Source organism: Pipra filicauda, unplaced genomic scaffold (assembly GCF_003945595.2).
Source record: "Pipra filicauda isolate LSUMZ 115617 unplaced genomic scaffold, ASM394559v2 scaffold113_size4260070_pilon, whole genome shotgun sequence".
NCBI classification, from domain to species: domain Eukaryota; kingdom Metazoa; phylum Chordata; class Aves; order Passeriformes; family Pipridae; genus Pipra; species Pipra filicauda.
In genome coordinates, this window is record NW_024103585.1 from 1978561 (window position 1) to 2001172 (window position 22612).

The window sequence follows — 22612 nt, forward strand, 5'->3', positions numbered from 1 at the left end:
AGCTACTTGCTGTGAAGCAAAGCAGGGGGAAATCCGTCTGACAAAGGCTGCTGATTGTGTACGTGATTTGTCCTCAGTAGCTGACTCCCGGAGAGCCTCAAGTGCCTACCCCTATTTTGAGGTGTTTCACCTCAGACTGTGGCAGGCAGCGTGAGGCGGGGGGCGGGTGACACCCCCGGCTGGGCAATCGCGCCGCCAATCACGGGGAAACAGCTTCCTTTTCGCCGCAAGAGGAGGAAAGATTTTTTTAGTTACAAATTATGTGGGGTTCCACTGACAATGGAAAGGCTTCCAGCACACGCCGATTCCCGCACCCGCGGGAGGCCCGGACCCCCACGCTCAGAGGACATTTAACCCCTGCCGGGACCCTTCGCGCTCCGGGTGATCCCCGCACGGGCCCGGGCTCCCCACGCCCCCCGCCCGCGGCGGCGTCCGGGCCGCGCTGCCCCTCAGGGTGCCCCGGCCGCTCCCACGGCCCCCGGCACAGCTCCAGCATCCCGGCGGGTCCCACCCGGGACAGGGGGCGGGGACCGCTCCTCTTCTTCCTCCTCCTCTTCGTCAACTTCTTCTTCATCCTCCCCCTCCCCTTGTCCCTCCTCCCCGCCCCGTCCCTATCCCGGCCCGGCAGGTACCGCGGGGGCGGGAACTGAAAGCGACGCCCCTCTCTTCCCCCGCGCGGCGCATGGTCGCGGCAGTCGCGCGCTCGCCGCGCTCCCCCCCCGGCTGCGGCGCGCTGTGGTCTCGCCCGCCCCCGCTGCCATGTTGGATCGCGCGGCCGCCGGGGCCGGGCCGGAGTTGGAAGTTTAGGGGCGGGAGCGATCGGGATCGGGCTCGGCGCGGAGCGGCTCTGGCGCGGCTGCACCGCTCCTGGCTCCCCGGAACACTCTTCCCGGCGCCCTCCCCGCAGGCCGGCAGCCGGCCGAGGCCCCGCCGCCCCTCTCCGCCTCCCTCCTTCCCCGACTCCGCGAGGGAGGCTCCGCGATGCGGCTGCTGTGAGGCCGCGGCGGCGGCGGCGGCGGCGGCGGAGGAGGAGGAAGGGACCGCGGGCGCCATCGGTCGCAGGGTGGCGAGGGCAGCGCCGGGCCGGCCCCGGCCATGAGCGGCGCCCCGCAGCAGCAGCCCCCGCGGCGGGTCACCAACGTGGGCTCGCTGCTGCTCACCCCGCAGGAGAACGAGAGCCTCTTCGGCTTCCTCGGCAAGAAATGCGTGGTGAGTCCCGGCCCGAGGGGCGGGGGGCGCGCCGGGCCGTACCCAGCCGGGCGCGGCGGGCCGGGGCCCGGGGCGGGCGGGGGCGTGTGAGGACAGCCCGGCCGGGCGCCGGGAAGTTGGGACTGCGGAAGTTTCGTCCCGCTCCGCTGCCCCGTCCCAGGCCCCGCTGCCCGCCCGGCCCGCGCGGGCTGGGGGGCGATGGGCGGCGGCGGCCCCTCGGCCGGCCCTGAGCGCCGGGCCCGGCCTCGCCCCGGCCGGGCGGCTCCGGGACCGCCTCGGATGCCGCTGCGGGCACCGTCCTTCCGCGCCTCGCTGTCCCTCGGACATGGAGCTCCCCGCGCCCTGCAGCCGAGCCGGGCGCTGCCGGGGGGAACTGGCGAGGGAGCAGCCGCGGGCCTCGGGGTTCCCATAAGTCCCATTGCTCGACGAGGCTGGGACGGGCCCCAGGTGCACCAGCCGTACAACAAAGCAGTGTTGACGAAGTTGTAGGAAGGCTCGTATCAGAGCTAGGCCTGCCTTGGGTTTAGTCTGTACTTTTCTTAGCCTAAACAACAGGTTCGTGTATTCAGATGCGACTCAAATACTGCATTTTTTTCTTGTTTCTATATCAGTAAGATTGTATTCAGAATACCTTCTTGCATGTTAATATAAAACTGTACCAAAGCTGTATATATCTGTATTAAAGAAGTACTTGAAGGCTTCAAAAGTTAACCACTTAAATTAGAAAAGAATCGGCTTTTAAAAAAATAATATTTTTGAAAAAAATGCTGCTTTTTGGAATCCATTGAAAATTATGTCTTCTGATGTTCTGTGTCCAGTACCTAAAATACTGTTAGGCGCTTGCTGTAAAGCCATGAAGAGTGTTTCATGAACTTAAAACTGTGACTTAAAGCAGGATATCTGTGTAGTCGTAATGATTCCACATAACTCTTTGGACTTTGAAATGGTATTCTTGATCAAACTGACTGTTGCAAGGAAAGTGTAAGATGCAGGAAAGTGTAACTGAACAGGAAGTAGAGAATATTTACATTGGGGTGGGTTAAATAAGATGCTGTAAGTTAAATATGTCAGAAGGTGCGACTGTAAAGCATATGTTTTGAAAAGTATAGATTCCCAAAAGACACCTTCAGTTAATTGAACTGGCACACATTTTATATCCTCAGCTTTTTGCTAAAAAAGAAAAAAAGCACCAATTTTTCTCTAAATATAAAAAATAGTGCATGAATTTGTATGTGTAAATTGATTTCCAGTTTGTTTTTCTACAACTTGGATTTCCACATCAAGTGAACACACTTTGAATTTTTGTTATACTGAGCTGTAACACTCACCTACTCAAGTTCTCAACTTTTCTGCACGAATACTATGTTGAAAGCAGACTGGAGGTAAATAGCTTCACGCGATCTGGTAGTCGTGTGATTTGTGACAGGTTGCAGCTTTCTAGATGTGGCTTGCTTGAAACTACACATTCTTATGGTTTACTCTGAATGTTGGATGACTTTCCAGTGAGGTTCTTCTAATAGTGGTCTGTTCTTTTCCCCAGCCCTATGTGCTCTCTAAGTGAAGCATAGGCTCATCTTACTACAGTTGAGGATCTCTGCTCAATCGTGAGGACTTGAGCATTGAAGCTCTAGAAATGTTTAACAGGCTTTTTGGCTTCCTGTGTGGCATGAGACAGAAATTCAGAAAGAAATTCATGAACAGATTGAATATCTCTGTCCCTTGGAGGGCAGTGTCTGTCAGAGAAGTGGGATGAACACCTGGAGATGGTAACAGCTTCGGCTGTCTAACTTGAATCCAGTGTCTGTCAGAACCCAGCTTGGTATTCTTGACCTTCTAGCCTGACTCAAGGGTAACATGCTATGCTGATAAATATCTTTTTGCCGTAATGTACAGGATATTTGATCTCTTAATATCCGTGTTTGAATTACTCATTAGTTAAGCTTCAGACTGTAAATGCTGCTTTTTAAGGAAGGAAGATTTTGTGAGTTTTGTAGGATGCTACATGCTTACTTTCACATCAGCTGAAATGTCTGGGCTGCCTGGCTGCCACAGGTGGTGTTTCTGTCACTGTGGGGCATGGAGAGGCTGCTGGATGGGATGTGCATCTGCCCCATCAACGTAATTTTAGGTTTTGTTTGACTACACCTCATGTTTAGATCACTGCTGTAATGACACCAGACGAACAGTTGAGACACTAAACTGTGATCCTAGATGCTCTTTATAGTAATAATTTATAGAGCTCTTATGGAGGGCATAGTGCTGCTCTGAAGGGCTTGGTTAAGAAAGTGGCGCTCTGGACCTGATTTATTTCAGTCTTTCTTTTGACTCTGTTTCTGACTGATAACAAGGCAGCTACTTTGAAATAACATTAAGGATTCAGCTACCTGTTTTTTGTTCTATAGAAAAGCAAAGGAATTTATCAAGTAGTATAATTTTGATTGAGCACTTAGAATGGATGAACTCCAAAACTGACATAGTTTCAATGGCATCTTAGGTAATGATGACTGATAAATACAAAAATTACCTGGGAGTGGGTGAAGTGGTGAAGAGCCATTACTCTGTGTCTTGCTGAGGTTGATACCATTTTCCAGACTATGACTGATACTTTGGGAATCTCATTGACTAGTAGACCAGTGTACATACAGAGGGTAATTGATTTTTTTTTTTTGCCTTTTTACTCTCTGCCCCCCCCCACCTTGCTGAGCTGTAAAATGTTTATCTGAATCTATAAGTAATTAAAATACCTTTGCCCATGACAGATCAGGCTTCTAAAATCAAGCCACTCACTGATAGTCAAAGCTGCAGCTATAGTTAATTTGGCTGAAATATGAATCCAAATGTAGCAGCATCCAAACCTACTTGCAGCAGGTATCCAGTGTAATGTAGCCCTTTAGGACTTCCATTGTTGTTTAGGCAAGTCACTAATTTTCATTCAGGTTTGTGACATTTGTTATCTAGGTCAGGTGTAAAATTTGCTATCTGTAGAAAGTTTACAGTAACTATTTTTTTATCATAATGTGGAAATAAAATTTTATGTAAAGTTATAGTAAGGTGAGCTATGAGATTACTTTTATGCATTTTAATGAAATATTTTTGTGATTATGCCAGACTTGGAAGTTTTTGCTTAAATCTGGTTAGTTACAAATCAGTTACTTTAAATTTGTTCTGAGGAATGAGTTTTGTAAGAAAAAACAAGTGCTAGATGTCCCATTAATTTGTAATAGGGAAGTAACTTCTATAATTTACATGATTAATATTGTTGAGAAATGTCACTGATGAAAAACTAGTTTATTCTGCAGAATTAATTTTTTGAGAAGCCTTAGGAAAGAAAACAAGAGAAGTATGTACTTGATTGCATTAGAAGTAGCATTAAAATTAGGTCATATGGAGTATGGATACTTTATACCACTTAGAAGTGGGTCTCAACACTTGGATAAGGTGTAGTGAGTAAGGCTGGTAATATGTTGTTATTTCTAAGATCTTGCTATGGTCGATATGGTAAACAGGAACTGGTGAAGAATGCAAAAAGAGAAGTGACACAGCAGTAAACTAAGAAAACTGTTTTGGCTGCTTTTAAAGTGCATGTGACCAGAATAAGTTTGTGTATCGGAGCCAAAGGACAAATTACAGTAATAGCTGAGATAAAACAAAATAAAAACCTGAATGGCAGTTATAGTTCTTAATTGATAAGATTTAAAGGTTTTATCAGGAAAGGACTTGTAAGATTACTTGTGCGCATGAAAACAGCATGAACTAAGACTTGAAAGTGGACTGCAGGTTTGGGCAACTACAGATAATGGGCAACTTTATGTCCCTGAGAAGTGTTGGGACTTCTCAGTTTGAGTTTAAGCTGCAGTCTGTACATCCAGAGAAAGTTCACATTGCAGTTTAAAAAAGAGTTATCTCCTATATAGATACGGAGAACTGAGTCATCAGTTCAGTGGTGATTCTCTCATCTTTGCATTTATTTTTAAATGAAATTTGGAGTAAGAAGACAAAGTGTAATGGACAGAGTCTTGTGGAACAGAAGAGCATTGAGAGTTATGCCTGGATTCTTTTGAGGTCTGTCCTGTTCTACAAAAGACGTGTAACGTCTTCAGATGCCTCACTGGTATCCACTAGTCAGTTCCCTAAACAACTTGTCAACAATAATCTTCCATTCTAGAGGGAATGACACTGGGTTTTGACAGTTTCTTTGAACCAAACCTTACACCTTTGTAAGCACCCTTGTGCTTACAAAACTGATTTTCACAGTAACGGGTCCTATCAGACCCTTCAGCAAGTGACTCAACCACCATCCTTATCAATAAGTGTTTCTCGTGCTTGTTTTCCTCACAGCTTGCTATTAAGCTAAGGCAGTGAACTATGCTGTAAACACATTATTTACCCATGAATGAGAAATGTTTTGAGACCACTTGTGAATACTGTTGCATCTCATAGCTGTATGTATTTGAGACAAAGCAACAATTCACAAAGAGATTTGGTTCAGGAGTAAGAGACAGAAATTTAGATGTTAAAATCCCAACGTTGTCAGTAAACCTCCCTGTCAGTTGTCTAAATCTCCTATTCAATTTATTTTAAGATAAAAACTTCAGATCATCAGCTGAATTTCTATCTTTGCTTTAGTGGCTGTAGTGGTACCATCTCTCCTGACCGTGCTTGTACCTCATGTGCTAGACACATAAATTTGTATCTTGACATGCAGGATAAGTCCTTTTACAGTCAGTTTGTATCTCTGTTGTGAAGCATTATGTATTGCTAAACAGGAGGTGATCTTATTGAGATAGACCTGAAACAAGTGTCTCACGCTATTAAGTCTTCAGTGCTCTTACATTCTTTTCTGAGCATCTTTGTAGATCTTTTCTCTGGTTTTGAGGTAATCAAGTGCCAAAAGTCTCTCAGCATCTCTGTGGTTAATCAGCTGGTCGAGCGTACCGCTCATGCTCCTGATAAATGCTCTGGAATCCTATGGTGTACATACACAACAGTACGAAACCAATTTATAGTCACAAGCTGTTATATTGTAACTTACTTATTCTTCACAGCTAAGAATCATATTGAGAAATTTAGTGGAGGGCAAAGGTTTAATGTAGGATTCAGATGAACAGTCATGTTTTGAATGCAAGATTTCCACCAAGGTGTCCAGATACCCCTTGCTTAAAAGAACATGCAAGGAAAAGGTTTCTTGTTAGAAGATAAAGACTTTGCTATTTCATGCAAATATGTCAATATAAAGACTACTTTGTTCTTCCTTTAATGGAAGATTGATGTGATTTCTTGGCATTATCTGCTTGTAAATACTGTTTTGAATTTGTTATCATTAGAACGTTTTTCTCTGTGATTATTTCTTCTGGGGTTCTCAAAGATGTAGTATAAGCCAAATTTGTAGCAAGTAAAATGTGTAAGATCCATCTTAGACCATGCAATTTCAGGGTAAAAACATGATAATGGAGAGTGTTCTAATTTTAGATCTCAAATTTCTTCTTTTGAAGGAGTTCTGGTACTACCCCCTGAAAAAACTCACCCATTTTTTCTTTGGGACTTCTTATGATGCTTATTGTTCCACTGTTAGTGTCTCTAGTAGCGCCAGCATTAAGAATTCATCTGCTGCCGTCATTAGTAGTGGCTACAGGTGACAGGAATGGCAGCAATTGCTTAGTGCTGGAATGGGTGGAGTGAAGCATTGAAGTCATTTGTATATGATGAGTGAGTGCCACCTAGGAACTTGGCGGTAGTTCATTAACCAGCGTGACAAAAGGCCTGATTCTGTCATCGACCTTTTGTAGACAGAACTGTCTGCAGAGTAGATGGGGTTTGTGGAATGCTCAGTTTGCTGAGAAAGTTGGCTCTTGACTTAAAGCTGTGTGGTAAGATTTATGGTGTCCTCCACTGAGCGTGTTTTGTAGGCTTGTCTCTTGAGGAATCTTTGTAGTACAGAAATAAAACTTAGTATAGTGCAGGAGACTTATGGTTTCATGACCTAATACCTAGATAATAAAATACAGGAAGTAACGAAAATGTGTCATAGGCACTAGAGAGAGTTACTTATCGTAGCTTAGGGTACAATTTCCTGAAGAAAAGCTGACGTTAAGTCTTACTTGGGCCCAGAGGGTTGTTTTTTTTTTTTTTTATTGGATGGTTTGTTTTCCTTGTAACAGTAAATCATACAAAGTGGATTTAGTGGAACTAGAAGTGTATCTTCACGGGAGGTTTTAAACAGCATGTATATCGGGACATGACTCGGTTACTGTAGAAGACAGTTTAGTTTCTCAAGGTATTTGCTTGGGTATGTTGGCACACTAACTTCTGTGGCTTCCAGATGTGTTGTTTATGGTTGGATAAACAATAAAATGGGAACAGTAGGTGCACCGTTACATTCAGGGACAGTTGCAGTTCAATTTGAAGATCCTGAAGTGTGCTGTGATCATCACATGACAGGAGCAGTGTTCTAGAAGGGCCAAATGGAAAAAGAAAAGATGCAATGCAAACAATCATGGGTACACTTTCTTAGAAAGCTGCTCACTTGATTAATTCTTTGAATTCGGTAGTGTTTTCTCAGATAGCCATGAGTTAAAGGTAGACAATTTTGCTGATACCTCTTTGTGCAGAGAATGACACTTCAGGCATCTCAAATTGGAATGCTTGTGTTAAGAGTATATGGTTCTGGAATTAGTTCATTAAATGAATTACTCAGTTCCTGTAGACATAATGTTCTGTGGAGATAATCATTGCTGGCAAGGAAACTGTTGCTGCAAAGCTTCACGACATACTGACAGATCTGCAGATTGCAGCTCACCTTAGGCACTTGCTTTCATACATGCATCGCCACCTTGGTGAGGCAGATTTCCCTCTACTATTTGGCTGTTCTTTAAATCCTCACTCTTAAGGCAGCTTTTTTTCTTTTTACGTTTTCTGAGAAACTGTGTTACTATGTTTTCCAGTTCTCCAGTGTGTCTAGCTTAAAGATCACCCTAAGGCTTGCTAATCAAGGTTGTGTTTCCGTTTCTGTGAGATGGTTTCACACACCATTTTTCCCTTCAGGATCTTATGTGTAATTCAGAATTCCCCTGCATTCATCTCCTTTTCCTTCAATGCAAATGCATTATTTTGCCTTTATCTCCCTTGTTAATTAGCCACTGCAGCATTAGTGTATTTAGTGAGTGCAGATACGGTCCTGTATGAGCATATTTTGTATGTGAAGGTACTGTGTGCCTGCAGTTTGAGAAACACCAACCTAACTAAAGAAAATGTGACTTTTGCCTTTTTGAACAGCTAAGAAAACTGTATTTAATTATTTGAACTTTTAATTATGCAAAGATAAGTCTCGCCTCTGAGGTTGCAAACCCTTTTGCCAACCCTTTGTGTTTACTTCAAGTGTTTTTGATGATGGCTTTCCCAAAACTTAGCCAGTACTTGCTGAGGTTAATTAATAAGGTCTAATACTTGTCTTGCTGTTTCTTGTTGGAGAACAAGAATATTTGAAAATGGGACTTTAGCAGTAAATTGTAAATGCTTTCTCCCCTCTCAAGGTGATACCCTAGAGATTTATCTATCTGTATGTGATTTGTGGATAAGAAAAGAAATTAGTATTAATTTGTTGTATTAATACTTTTCTGTGTTAGGGATAAAGAAAAGTAAGAGGTATTTTACAATCTCCTTAGTGCATTTTCTAACAAGCAGTAATTTATCGACTTAAAAAGAATTTTAGTTTCTATGTAGAAAATAATGCTTTAATATCTTTAATATTTTTATGCAGCCAATTACTGTAAAGTTGGCAATTATGTTTTAGGAATCCATTTAACCACTACTTCTTTTGTAAGTCCTGTCGTGCTGATGTGCTTTGAAGTCCTGTGTAGTGACCTCTGTCCTCCAAATCTCGTCTCCATTTTCATCAGGGTCTCCTTGCCCTCTCTTATCACACATTCTCTTTTTTCTTTTTTTTTGGCAAGTTTCCTGTCCTGTCCCAGCAAAAGGGTTTCCTCTGTTTACTTCCTCTTTCCCCCTTATACCTCAAGTGCTTCCAGGATCTTGCTTTCTTCTTTCAGCCCCTGCATCCATAATCTGCACAAAGATCTCCAGGTAGGACTGACTTTCCTCCTCACTGTTCTTCCCTCCACTCCTTTACTCCCTCTACTTAACAGTCCCACAACTGCTTTGTTCTTGCTGATGAACTTTGTGTCTCATCAGACATGTAGTCCTACCCATACCCAGTGCTGGGATAGACAGGACATGCACTCTTCTACTCAGCAGTGTGTGCTGCACTAGGAAAGAGACAGGAGCGGAGTCTCTGCCAGCCAGCTGTTTGCTGCTTGCGGACCTACTGTGCTCTAGCCCAAGGCCTGGCCATTACACATTTCTCACTTATTTCATCTTCACTGCCCAAAGTCATTGCTAATATTACTATAGGCGAGAGAACTTTTGGTGGATATGAGAAGGGGGAGCAAAACCCAGAGTATGGTATTCCTCAGGCTTCTTGCACTGCTCCACCTCCACTGCTACTTCTCCAGGGAGGACCAGACTCTCCACTTCATAAGCTGCTCTGTTAGGAAGCTGTATACTGGAAGATACAGCTTCATCAACTCTACAGGCTCAGATCTGAAACCACAGAATTGCTTAGTCCTGCTTTGAGTGAACTGTAAGTTATTTCCTGCTCCTCTAACCATGTGACAGCTCTCTCTGAGCTCAGCTAAGATGTGGTCATTCTTTGTAAGTAGACATTTTTCCCTTTACTCCCCCTCAGTCAGCCAAAGCAAACAGAAACATCACTTGGCTTATGACACTAAATATACACAAAGGCATCCAAATAGCCTGCATTCTGTAAAACTGTGCTTGATTTTTGTGGTTAACTGGAAAGAGGAAGAAAACTATGAACATCCTGTAGTGGTGTATGTTCTGTGTAATACCACAGGCAAAAGCTTCCCCTTGCATTTGCAAAGAAGGAAGCAGTATTTTCTAATAAGTAAAACTCAGTACTGCTTTTTCTTTATTTGCTTTAGTTTGTAGTTGAGAGTATTTCAGATATGAAATTCATTTTATACCTGAGCGTGCATTTATTGGTGTTTGTATTTTTAGTAACCTGAAAATTAACAGTTAAAAAAAAATACAGGTTTTGGGCTTAATTTTTTGCAATGTTATATCAGCCAGTATTTTTTAGCCCTACAATAGGTATTGTCATTTTGACCTTTCTTAAACAGTGTTTGCCTCTTTGTGTTACACTGTACTGTTAGCACTGTGCTCAGTTTGTGTAGCTTGAAATTTAAATTTAAAACTATGCAAGGTTTTAAAGTGTGATTGCAGCAGAAAGTGCTGGTTGCACTTGATCTCTAGAACTCAGTAGCGATTCAACAAACCATTTATCTCTTTAAAAATATTTTAGTTTTGCCTTTAAGAGGTTTGTCCATATCTGTTTCAGGTGCCAGTATTTCTGTACTCGAGAGACTAATCATAAATCTGTATCTCTGCACAGAGCATGCCCTTCCTTGCCTTAGTTCAAGCATCTAGATGCAATAAACCTGTAATTGTGTTACAGTTTTGTTTGCTAGGATGCATGGAGATGGATTTGGTGCTGAATATTGTGCTGGGACATGTAGATCTCCATGTCATGGTTTTCACTTCATCTTTTTGTGTCATTCTTTGAATGCTTCAGTTCTTCCTTGAGACTTTTCCTTAATAGCCTCTTTGAACATTTCTGGGCTTTTCTACCTGTACACAACAACTCCTGTCTGTTTGTTTGCCCTCTTCATATCGTTTAGATGAAATTTGTTTGTTGAAAAAGTATTCATGCTGCTGCTCTGTGCTTCACACTGTATAATGGAGGAGTTCATCCCTCACAGTAGCCATACCTGTCTGGATCATCCCTTTGTGTCCCAGATAACCAGAACCAACAGGCTGAAAATGGGAGGTACACAGCACACATTTAAGTTTGGTGGCAGAAGGATGCACCTTGTCCTCTTTCTCACCTCTGATCTGTGAGCCAGCTGTGCTAACACATTGATGCTAACAAACTGAAGTTTGTTAGCAGTAGTGTGAACTCAGTAGTGTGAGCAGTAGTGTGAACTCAGGCACAGTCCCGTGACTGTCCATGGTGTTCAGTTGGTTGGCACACTTCCTGGCACAGGTCTGAGTGCTAACAAGTAGTCACCCAAAGTAATAATGAGCGGGGGTTTGGTGTAAACACAGTTCCTGATACATGGTATGGATAGGGCCATTGTTACCTGATTTGTGTTGTATTAGTAAGAGAGTTTGTTCTTCTGTGCAGATGTGTTTTCTGCTGTACCACTTGCCACCATATCCAGAAAGTGGCCCTGCTCTTAGTAACTGATATTTGCACAACCAGTGGAAGCTGCCGGGAGACAAAAGCAACTGTGGTGCTGGGGATGGGGAGATGTGAGCTGTCTGTTCTAGTGTTGTTAGTAGCATATACATCACAGATCAAGGGTCAGCCCTGCTGCTGTGCTCATAACTGTCTTTCCTGACAGCATAGCTTTCCTGACAGCAACAAAATTCAGTATTGTCTTTCTGCTCCTAGAAGTTGCTCTTGGAAACTTGAGAAAATGCAGGTGTCTAGAATTTTCCAGCAAATGAAAGTGTTCCTCTGCATGTAACAACCTGCTGCAGTGGACAAATTATTAAGTGTATCTGTTACTGATAAGGATATCATCATGTTTCTGATCTCCTCCGATTTCAGAGGAAAAAAATTTTTGAGAAGATGTAGCTAACTTGTAGCTGTGCTTCTACAGACTGCATTAGGTACAGCAAGGACAACCTTAAAGGCTGCTGCATTTCCTTTACTTCACTTCTTGGTTTCAGACCACTGGCCTACCAAGAAAATGTATTCCTGTCTAGAGCTTTCTTTTCTGATGAGTAGTTTGTAAATAATTTAAGCAAAGTTCTGTCCATTTTCAGAGACTCCAGGGATGTCCTGAGTTCTCTAGGAATCTTACTTGAAGCTGCATTTTGTAGCATTTTAGCAGTTTTTTGTCAGTTCAAATGCAACAATTTGTTTCCCATTTGAGCTCTAGAGACAGTTTTAAGGTGTGTAGTGTAATTAATAATAGTTTAATCATCACATACTCTGTTCTGATATCTCACCTTGATCATTGGTTCTGTCTGGGATGTAGAGGTACGAGCTCAGGAACCTTTTCAGTTCTGTCTTCTATGCCCGCTAGATCTGTTAGACAGTGTTTGCATGCCTCAGTTCTGTAGACACTTCCCTGAAGTTTTTATTTTGTTATTTTTGTTCCCTCTAGTGTCTGGTGATTCCCTTTTTCCCCTCAAGCCATATTTTTTTCCCCAGTGTCACTTTTATAAGTCAGCACTAGCAGGAACTGGTCCCCTGGTGATGCTTAGTGCTGTACAAGAAGTTCTCTCCCACAGCAGGTAGCATTTGCTTCAGAGCAGAAGGGAGATAACGATCCATCATGGATTTAGAAGCTGAGTGCTTTTAGTCTTTATTTCAGGATGGCGGCCTGAAATAAAGCCAGTTCTGGCTGCAGTAATGGTTCCAGCAATGAAATGATGCAGTACCAATATCCATATGGCTGGAAATAATTTCTTCAAGGTCACCACATGCAAACAGTGTCACTATGACGCAAGTTTGAATTAGCAAAGGATGTTACATAGTTGGCTTGCTCCAAATAAACAAACTAGCCGTCAATACGGAAGTCTGCCATGCATCATCAAGGTTGTTTTTTCACTTCAGTGCAGCATGGTGCCCTCATTTGTCAGAGTAACGTAGTCCTGAAGTGGACTGACAGACATGTCACTTCCTTGACTTTGGAATTCTTCAGAGGACTGTAGTGTTTGTTGCAGAACTGAAGCTTTTACATAGGGATTGGCAGATTTAGAGCTCTTAGTTCCACATCAGCTAGTATAAAACTCTTAAGTTGTGTGTCATATTGCACACCGCATAGTGGATGGCAGTGGCCTTCTAAGGATGCACTTTTGAATAACAAATGTTCAGTGGGATACTTCCATCAGGGAGGTTGGCTAGCCTTCAATTTATCCCATAAATCTGCTTCATCTTCTGTAAATAGTCCATATGCCCAGGAGTGGATACTGGACTAACAGGAAATCAAGATCCACACCCACCCCTCCCGCCCAGGCTTCCTCAAGGTCCGGGTGAGTTACAGACACACTCCATCACCATTTTCCTATAGGAAGCGTTTGTACCACAGTGTTGAAGCTTCTGGCAATTTAACTTCTAGGTCTTTCAAGGACCCAGTTATACAGCCTTTAATCTGATGTTCATAAAAACCACCATACTAGACTTCTAGCAAGCCATTCATTAATGTATTGCTATTATGTAGGTCCCACTCCTGTGATAATTTCTTCCAAGATTGGTGGTATTTCTATATTCATGCAAAGTCTTTTGAGTAGGATGTGATTTTTCTTGAACTCTGTCTAAATTGGATAATCAGCTTGTTTTTTCTAAACTATATACTCCTGGGACTGGTGTTATCTTTTATACACTCAACATTTAGAGCTTTCTGTTTCTATGCTAACAGGTTGAGGCTGTTCAGGTGCTCAGAGCAGCTGGTATAGTTAGTTGATCACAAAGGAAGCAAATATCCATACGAAAACTAGAAACCCAATGTCTGCTTTGAGTCATTGGGATTTAAGTTGCATCAGTGCCCTTAGAAGAAATATCTTGTTTCCAAAGGTGTTATACATCTGAAAAAAAAAATCAGTATGTCATTAATAACTTTTTCCCCCATTTTAATGGTTATAAGTAGTATTAATGCACATTTTTATTATGTTGGTATGGTGTAACAATATACCTGCTGATTTTACTGTCATAAAGCACTGTAACTTATCGTAGCAGTGGAGGTTTTCAGAACACTGACACACACTTGACCTGACAGGAAAGCTGTTGCCAGTTCTCCCAAGCACCAAGAACCATTCACACTGAGCATGTTAGCTGCTGTCAGCTCCTGAATAGACTTGGAGACTTGCAGAGCAGTAGTTCAGAAACTGAAGCATGTAATTTTTCAAATCTGGTGCTTGATTAGGGCAATGATATTGGCTAATTGGACTGCCAGTGCAATATAGATTGATTGATTGTTGTCAGTGTTTCACAAAGCTATCTTAAAATGTTTTTCATTAAAAGTTTATATTTTGGATCAACTTGTTGTATTTAATTACTTTAGACAAAAAGAGTAAAGGTCAGTTTCAGACCTAATGTTTCTTTTAAATGTTTTTTGAAACAAGTATTTTTTGTCCCAAGAGTTTTAAAAATATCTTAAAATACTGTGTTCATGTTAATAATATTGGTGTGACTCCATGGTTCTAAGCTCTTATATTGATCTAATAAATATTGATTTTCCTTAGTGTAAACTTTTTCTCACGTGAGATATAGTATTACTTTGGTTCTGTTGTAAGTAGAGTGAAATAATTTTTATATTACCTGTAAATTCAGGTGGGTACCTTCGTTATTGCTGCTGAGCAATGTTAACAAGTTACAAACAGGAACACAGCAGTTATGGAGAGGTAATTATCTTCAAATGAGGATGCTTTTGTTCTGATCCATCCAAACATACGAATTTTAAAGAATAAAAGATTGAGAACAATATCACTGCCCCTTTGTTCCTTACTTCTGCCTATGGTTGCTCATTAGAACTGCCAGATCTGCACTGAAGGAAAAAGGAAGTATTGTGTGATTTTTATTTTTTTTTCTTTAACTGGAAACTGGTGACTGGACATAGACACCAAAGTGTTGAGTGCAGTGGAAAAATACATCCTGCTGCCCTCTTTCTACAACGTTTTTGTTGTATAAGCACACACTTTAACTGTAGATAAGTAGATTCTTTACAGTTTTTGCTTTTCTGGTTGTGTCCAGCAGAGCAGGCAACCTCATGATAAGTAACATTCTGGTACCTTAAGGAGTTACAGAAGAAGAATTTTGGCTCTGAGGAAGGAGCTTTCCCATTCAGCAGCCCTCTGTGCATTTATATGCAGATAGTGGGTAGTAAATTCAGAAGGAGTCCTTTGTAAAGCAATGTATGGGATGATGAGATTGCCCTTATTGAAGGGCTCTGTCAGAACTACAGTAGTGTGCCTAGTTTTCAAAACTACTTTTTTGGGGGGGAGGGAAGGGGAGGAAGGTGTAATCTCATGGTTTTTTCAATCTTTACATACTGAGACTTCAGGGGTTGTTGTTGCTCAAGGATTATCATGGAATAGACCACTGAGAAATGCCAGGTAGGTGGGACGTTTTGAGTCATGTGCTTTGTACTCTTTATTCTTCCATCTTAAGAATCAAGTGTTAAATATAGTGTGTAAAAATTAAGTGTGATGGTGACTTACAAAAGCATTAGTAAGTTTGGTACAAAGAATTTGAAGCCATGGTTTGTCTAAAATGGAAATGTATGATAACTCTTAAGCCTGAGATCTGATTAGAATTGGCCGTATAAGACCACCATTCTTTGCCACTGCTTCCAAACTGCTAAAGTTTGTTTGCACGTGGGTGAATTTAAGTGGCTTTTGGCCTCCACAGCACATTGGTAAATGCAGTGCAGGTACTTGCAAAGACGGAGCTGCCAACAGGCAGAGACCTTTGAAACTCTTTTAGCTGTAATAAATGTCACTTTACTCAAGGGGCATACATACCCCGTGGTAAAAGAATATCTCCATTTCCTTGTCTAAAACAGCGAACAGTGACCAGGTTATCAGGTAGTAATTAATGTTCATTCACTGGGGAGAAAAATAAGCCTAGTGATGTGGAAATTAACCTGTCTTAACCTTTGCTATTAGCGGAGAAGATAATGTAGACACACACATCCCACCCCCCCCCAAAATAATTTATTTCTGTCTGTGGCAGCATAATATTTTTTTCTTCATCAGTAGTTCTCAAAGCACTTTATAGAGGTAGAGGTCTATATCAACATGCTGCAGATGAAGAAGCTGAGGCATGGGAGAGAAATAAATGCAAACATCATGCAATTGCCTATTGCCAGAACTAAATAAAAAGCAACAGTCTCCCAGGCATTCAACTAATGTCTAGTGTTTTACCCCTGTAGTAAGCTTTGAATATGGCCAGGGATCATAGAACTGACACGTCTTCGTGCCTTCTTTTTTTTCCCATATGTTATCTACTTTTTATGACTTGTCACTAGGAGTAACTTTATTCATAGCAGACTCAGTTGCTGGTATATAAAAAAAAAATAATCTTATGTACAGTTACGTTTCTTTGTATCTGACTTGAATTCCCATAACTGTTCTGTTCAAATGCGAACTGCTGAAGGAGGAATTAATACACGTTGAATTGTGGCACAGTGAAAGTGTGAGGGGGGCTTGCATCTCTAAGTACCTTTATGTAAGTGGATTGAGTCTGCTTTACAGGACAGGACACAAGTTGTATACACCATTGCGAGACCAGTTACTGGCTATTATTCAAAGAGGTTTTACTTTTAATAGCCTTTACTCATATTTGTTAATATTTTGAAGGGAGTTCTTTGTTTTATGTTGGCATGAAATTAATGTGTTCTTATAAAAGAGTTCTTTTAAAACAATTTAACTGTTTTACTTCAGTGCTCTCTAAGTATCAGAAGTCAAAATTCCTTATTATTTTCTGTCTTTAAGTGTAAAGATCATAAGTAAAATTCACCTAAACATCATCTCTGCAAAGCAAATACTCATTTGTTAAATTTTTTTTAAAATCTGGACCTGGGAGTACTAGTAGATGCTGAATAGCATTTTCAGGGGCTCATTAATGAGTGTTCCAGAGCTAGGATAATTCATGAATTCCTGAGGTTTATGCTTCACATCCTTTCTTTAATCAATTTAACCATTGTTCTAAAGATTTTTACTTGTGAACTTCATGATACGTATACTATTAAGTGGGTTGATAGGGAACTACAGTTGATCTAACTCTTAAAAAATGACTCTGAATTCTAATGTGGTTTTTTTTCTAAAAGCTCACTCATATGTTCAAAGTGGGTATGAGGATCTGCTCATAAGGACTTGCATTAAATATGGAACGTCTAGAAAAGTGTTACTGTGTAGAGAATGGAATGATTGATGAAGGCTGAAGAGAGAGGACCTTAGTACCAGAAGACAGTGTGTTGCTGGTAGAAGAGATGTTGAGGGAAGGGAGGTGGTTTTCCTTATAGCTGAATAGGCAGTGGAACAGGAGAAAACAGATGCAAGCTCCAGTTTTATCCCATGTGTTGCATGAAACTGATTCTTGACTTGAATCTGTATGGTTTGAAATCCCAGTCTGCAGTTTCTGTGTATGACCATGAAACACAGTTTTGAGAACTGTTTAATCTACATATCTGTACAATGCTCTAGTTGTGTAAGGATCATCCTAGGCTTAGGAGTCTTGATAAATTTAAAATGGATTAAAAAAAAAGTAGACCTGAACATTTCATCTGAAAATTCTCTGAGCTTTGGAAAGGAACAGTCATATATGCCTTGAATCTGAGTGTCTCCTGGGAGGCTGCCGATGGGAGTAGAACTGCAAGACAAAATGTCTTTCTTCTGTAGTGAGAATTTTTGCTCCATGGCAGTAGGACAGTGACAAATTTATGGACAGCCTGTGTGCAGCACACTCTCTGTTCTGAAAGTAAATATGTGTACAACTTCAACTGCAGAACACAAATAACTGCCTTGCCGTGTGTCTGCTGCCTTCTGGCCAGCTAGGACTTCAGCAGCATTGAGCTGTGAGGTGCAGCACAGTGAGGTGCAGTGATGCTGTGCAGGTAAACGGGAAGTGACGATGTTCAGCTTGCTCATCAGTGGAAACCCCAGGTTGTGTATGTCAGCTCGTAAATGATCTGATAAGCTGAGATAGCTTGGAATGTTGTAATCTGCAGCGTGCTTGTGGTTATGGTTATGTCATATCTCAGGAAGGCTGAAGTCTTCCATGTGTTGTCCTGAACCGAGGTTGTAGGATTTGAAAATATCTTTATGCTGTGTCTGATAAAAGCATGTCTCTCTTAATCATGTGCTGTTTGATTTGGGTTTATATGCTATGCTGTTTACCCACATTTTAATTGTTGGTCTTCTGTGATCCACTGTTGAGCAATGAGTGTTTTGAATAGGAGTTGGCCAGCTCTAACTGAAGTGGGGGGTTCTGGGAGGTACTGGAAATGTAAATGAACTAGTATCTGAAGATATTCAAAAAAATGTGAGCTATCTGCAAGTGAATGACTGTTGATTAGGAATGAAGGATCTTTTTATTGGACAACTACAGACTTAAGTCCAGACAAGCACTTTTATGGCTTAGGTTTGTTAAACAGCAGTCCCTTCTTTGTTGTAACATCACTTAATGATCCACTGGTACTTTCTCCACATCAGTGGAAGATCTTCAGTGAGGATGTTGCAGCTGACTTGTGTGCTCATCAGGGCACATGCAAGGCAGGGAGTCTGTTCTTGGATATTAACCATGGGGTTTTTTTTAATTGGTTTGTTCTCTTGATTCCTTAAATGTTTTGAGCTGTGTTGTGTGGAACTGTCTTTTAACTTAATGTTTCAGAAATGATAGGAAATACCTGATATGGCTTTTTGCTATTTCTGAAAAACCTCCTTTCTTCCTTCTCCCTTCAAATAAGAACAGGCAGCGTCTCTTATACAGTGGCTTTATTCTTAACAGCCTAACTTTGTGTAGAGGTGGGAAAAACCCTCTAACTCTTTAACATCTGTACATACTGCATTTTTAAATCATGAGAAATTAAGAAATGAAACAGAAGCTTTAATCTTAAACTTGGACACTGTTGGCAACTGTAGCAAATAATTTCATAAGCAGTAGAAGTGGCGAGGCCTCAGTGTCTTAAGCTGAGTGATTTTTCAGCTTACACCAAATAAAGCTTTACTGATGTGTTTGAGTATTTACAAGAGGCTCCCTTATGTCAGTTCTGTCAAATAATGTGAAATCTTGCTTTAGTTTTCCTGTCTGTGGAACAATCAGTCTGTCTTTGAAAATAATGTCCTGTAAATAGCATTAAAATTAGAAGATTGTTTCCAGCTGCTTAACTTGATGAAATCTGCCAGTAAACTTAAGTTCTGTATGTCTTCTTTCTATGGGAATCTAGTTTAAAGTCATGTTGGTAACATTTGAAGATAGCTTTTTTGCAAAACACAATTGTCTTTAAAGATAAGATTATTAGTAATTTGTTAAATAAATCTTCAGAAGCTGTAATAGTTTTAAAAATTGAAGTAATCACAGTTTATCCTAATTGCAAATAAAGTAGTATCCAAGTCCCCAGTGGATGAATGCTGTCACATGTTACTAATTTGTGAAGATTCTGGAGGCAACCTGGTGTGAAAACATAAACGAATCCGAGAGTTGCAAAATCTAACTGATGAAAATCTAATTTCATAGTCACAATATTGTGGAGTCCTTGTAGAGTATTTTTAGCAACAGAAAAGTATGTGCATGTATGCTATCACACAGTATCATCACACTTCCTTTGTACAAGATTCAGTAACCATAAAAAGCCTGATACACTGTTCTTAAGGGGGGGGAAGCCAAAAAAGGCAGGTTAGGTGAATCTGTTGTACTTACTCTGTCGTCTGGGGCCATACTCTTTGTGGGCCTTCAGATGGTGTCAGCAGTAAGCAAAAGCAGTCTGCCTTCAGCATCACCAGTCTTCTCTCTCTCCTGGTGCTCTTTCTTCCTATCTCAATCCCTTCCTGTCTATAACTGGAAAGTAAGTAATTAGGCACTTGTAGATACTTATTGAGACCTTTAAAATTTGGTGGAAGTGTTGATTTGTGTTCATATATCTTGTTGTTAGGCCTGAATGGCATCCAAACCATCATACTAGACATCCATGCTTAAGAAGGTTGAATTACCTAGTATCCAGGGCTAATAAATATTGTAGGATTCTGAACCTAATTAAACTAACTCTTCTAAGTTCTGTGAAAGTGCTAGGAAATTTTTTTGTCTACTCTAGCAAATGCCTCTGCTACTTATAATGTTGAAATTGTTAGGGAAGCATATTTGCATGTTGTTTATGTGGCCTAATTAGTTAGGGATCATTTCAGTAGTGGCAGGCTTAGTCAGTTCATTTAAAATCACCATTGGAGGAGATTGCATTGCATGCCTTCTGTAGGATTGCGTGGTGGAGAGAACATTCACCCTGGAAGTGGGTTATCAGCCCTTCCTAGCAGGAAGGGAACACACTGTTCCCACATGGTAGGAGACTCCTCAATGCCAAGAAAAAAGCTACATTTTCTCTTAAAACAGGACCACTGTGCAGAAGGGAAATTAAACTGCCTGAAAAAGCAAGTAGAGCTTGATTGTGTAGGATGCCAAAGCCTTCCCTTGAGAAAGTTCCAGTACCTGGTCCCTGCAGCAGGTTTTGTGTTTCTGTGTTGAGTGATGAGATAAAATGCATAACTGTGTTGAGCACTGCAGAAACATTTTTGGAAACTCGATATATTTCTGACGTAAGACATTAATGCCTGAAGATAAGTCAATTCCAGAACAAGAGGGAGGTCTTATCACTAGGTCTAAGTCCAATTTTGTTTGCTTTGAATAATACGAATTTATTAATGTACTGACATTTAAAAGTATAATTGCTTAAACATAAGCTTTTTTTGAGAAAAGCAAGATTCAATTAATGTCTCTGATTGGTCAGTGCTACATTTTAGTTGTTTTTGTTTTCTTCAGAATTTTTGTAATCAGAGAAAGAAATGTGAGCCACTGATTTCTATCTACTTGCCTGATTTTCTGTGAAGTAGGCTTTATTTTCTGTAGAGCTCATTCTCATTTCTGGTTTTTGTCTTTCTCATTCATGAATCTTAATGAGTTTCCATATCTTCTTCCATGACTCAGATAATGCTAGGCTATTAGGGATTGCCTTGGTACTGAACCTTCCTGTCCTTCTTGTGGTCAAGATTAGAGTTAGAACCTCACTAAGCATTTTCCACAGTGACGTGGTACTTGATGTCAGTATGCCTGTGTTCCTGAACCCTGCTCTCTGATGAAAACTATTACCGCTGTTTTAATGTCAAGAAAGGGGCAACAGCCCTTTATTCTTGAACAGTCACCCTAGAAGCAAACTGTGGGCTCTCTTGCCAGTCTTGTACCAAAGAATGTGTGACCCAGGAGCACCCAGCATCACCTGGTCAGGCTTCAACATATTGCCTTAGCCATAATAAAGCCATGTCTTAAAAAGACCTGCCATGGGTACCTTCTCATCAGTTCTCATATTGATTAGGACAACATTTCCAGATACCTGCTTTATAAAAAAAACAATAGAAGTATTGATTTCTATTCTTACAGGGTTTGAATTGCACACAACTGCTCACCGTAGCTTCCCCCCTCCTCCCCCCAAAATGTTAAAGTAGCTATTGTGTTCACCATGACTTTCTGGCGCAAAGTCCTCAAACTGGCTTTGTGAAAAGCTACGGGCATCGTGTAAGTTTTTTTTTCAAGAGGTTACTCTGTTTAGAACAGAGTAACTTGTTAGAAACAACTGATTCTACTTGTGTTCTTGCATTACCAGGTGAAGTCATCTTTTTTCCACAGTTTTGTTTGTGAGACACTTCCAAGGGCTGGGAAGGATAACTTAAGAAAAGCAAGATGTCATGTGCGATTAACTTATGTATGTATGCAGGGTTCTGCACCTGTATGGGGAAAAAACCCATTACTCTTAAAATTGGAAAAGAATTGAAATTTACCACTAGTGTGTACTTGTAGTAGTAGTACTGTCAACATCTAACACATAGCAATACTGAACCATTAGAGGAATACATGAAACTGAGTTGCATTTTTACAAGCTTTAAAATGGGAGTGATTAAGCACTAGAACAGATTCCCTAGAAGTGATTTTGCAGCCTTTAAACTTAACTGGACAGGACCTTGAGCAACTTGAACTGTAGGCTTTTAATTACCCTTACTGTGAGTAGGAGGTTGGCCTGGAAGACATACAGAGGTCACATCCAACCAAAGTAATTTTATAATTCTTTGATCTTTGCACCACAAGCTTGTTGTCAGCTGTACTACAAAAACCATCCCAATGGATCTTTCTGTTCTGGTGTATATTGAGGTGACTGAACATCATCTTACAGCCTTAATCTTGCTGCCACTCTCTATTGTGACTTTTGGCCCCCTATGTTTTAATGTCTGTCAACCGTAAGTCATCTGTTATGATGACTCTTTCTTGTGCAACTATCTGTGTTGGCTTGCTTCACTGTTTTTTTGAGAAACACTGAGTTACAGCAAGTTATTGAGAGGCCACCACAGCAAATGTTCACACCAGAAGCTGATCAAAGTACACAGCTATCTGCTGCCCAGTTGGAAACTGTCCGTGGCTGCTGTGATCACATTCTGCAAATGTGTGATGACTAGGTGTGCCTAAGTTTTGCAGGCAGTAGGTGTTTTCATGAACCTTTTGTTGATACCACATTTCCTGCAGTATGTGTGTTGAAGGGTAGGACTAGATCTGCCAGTGAAA

The 22612-nt window shown here is 41.2% G+C and overlaps 1 protein-coding gene across 1 annotated transcript in view; it reads left to right on the forward strand.

The window, feature by feature from the left end:
- Positions 1 to 693: 693 nt before the first annotated feature.
- The window catches only part of WASL (WASP like actin nucleation promoting factor), a 49689-nt gene continuing 27770 nt past the window's right edge, over positions 694 to 22612 (forward strand). The window contains exon 1 of the mRNA XM_027720881.2: positions 694 to 1209. Within this exon, the coding sequence (XP_027576682.1) occupies positions 1096 to 1209 (114 nt within the window). The 5' untranslated portion in view covers positions 694 to 1095. The remainder of the gene's footprint in view (positions 1210 to 22612) is intronic.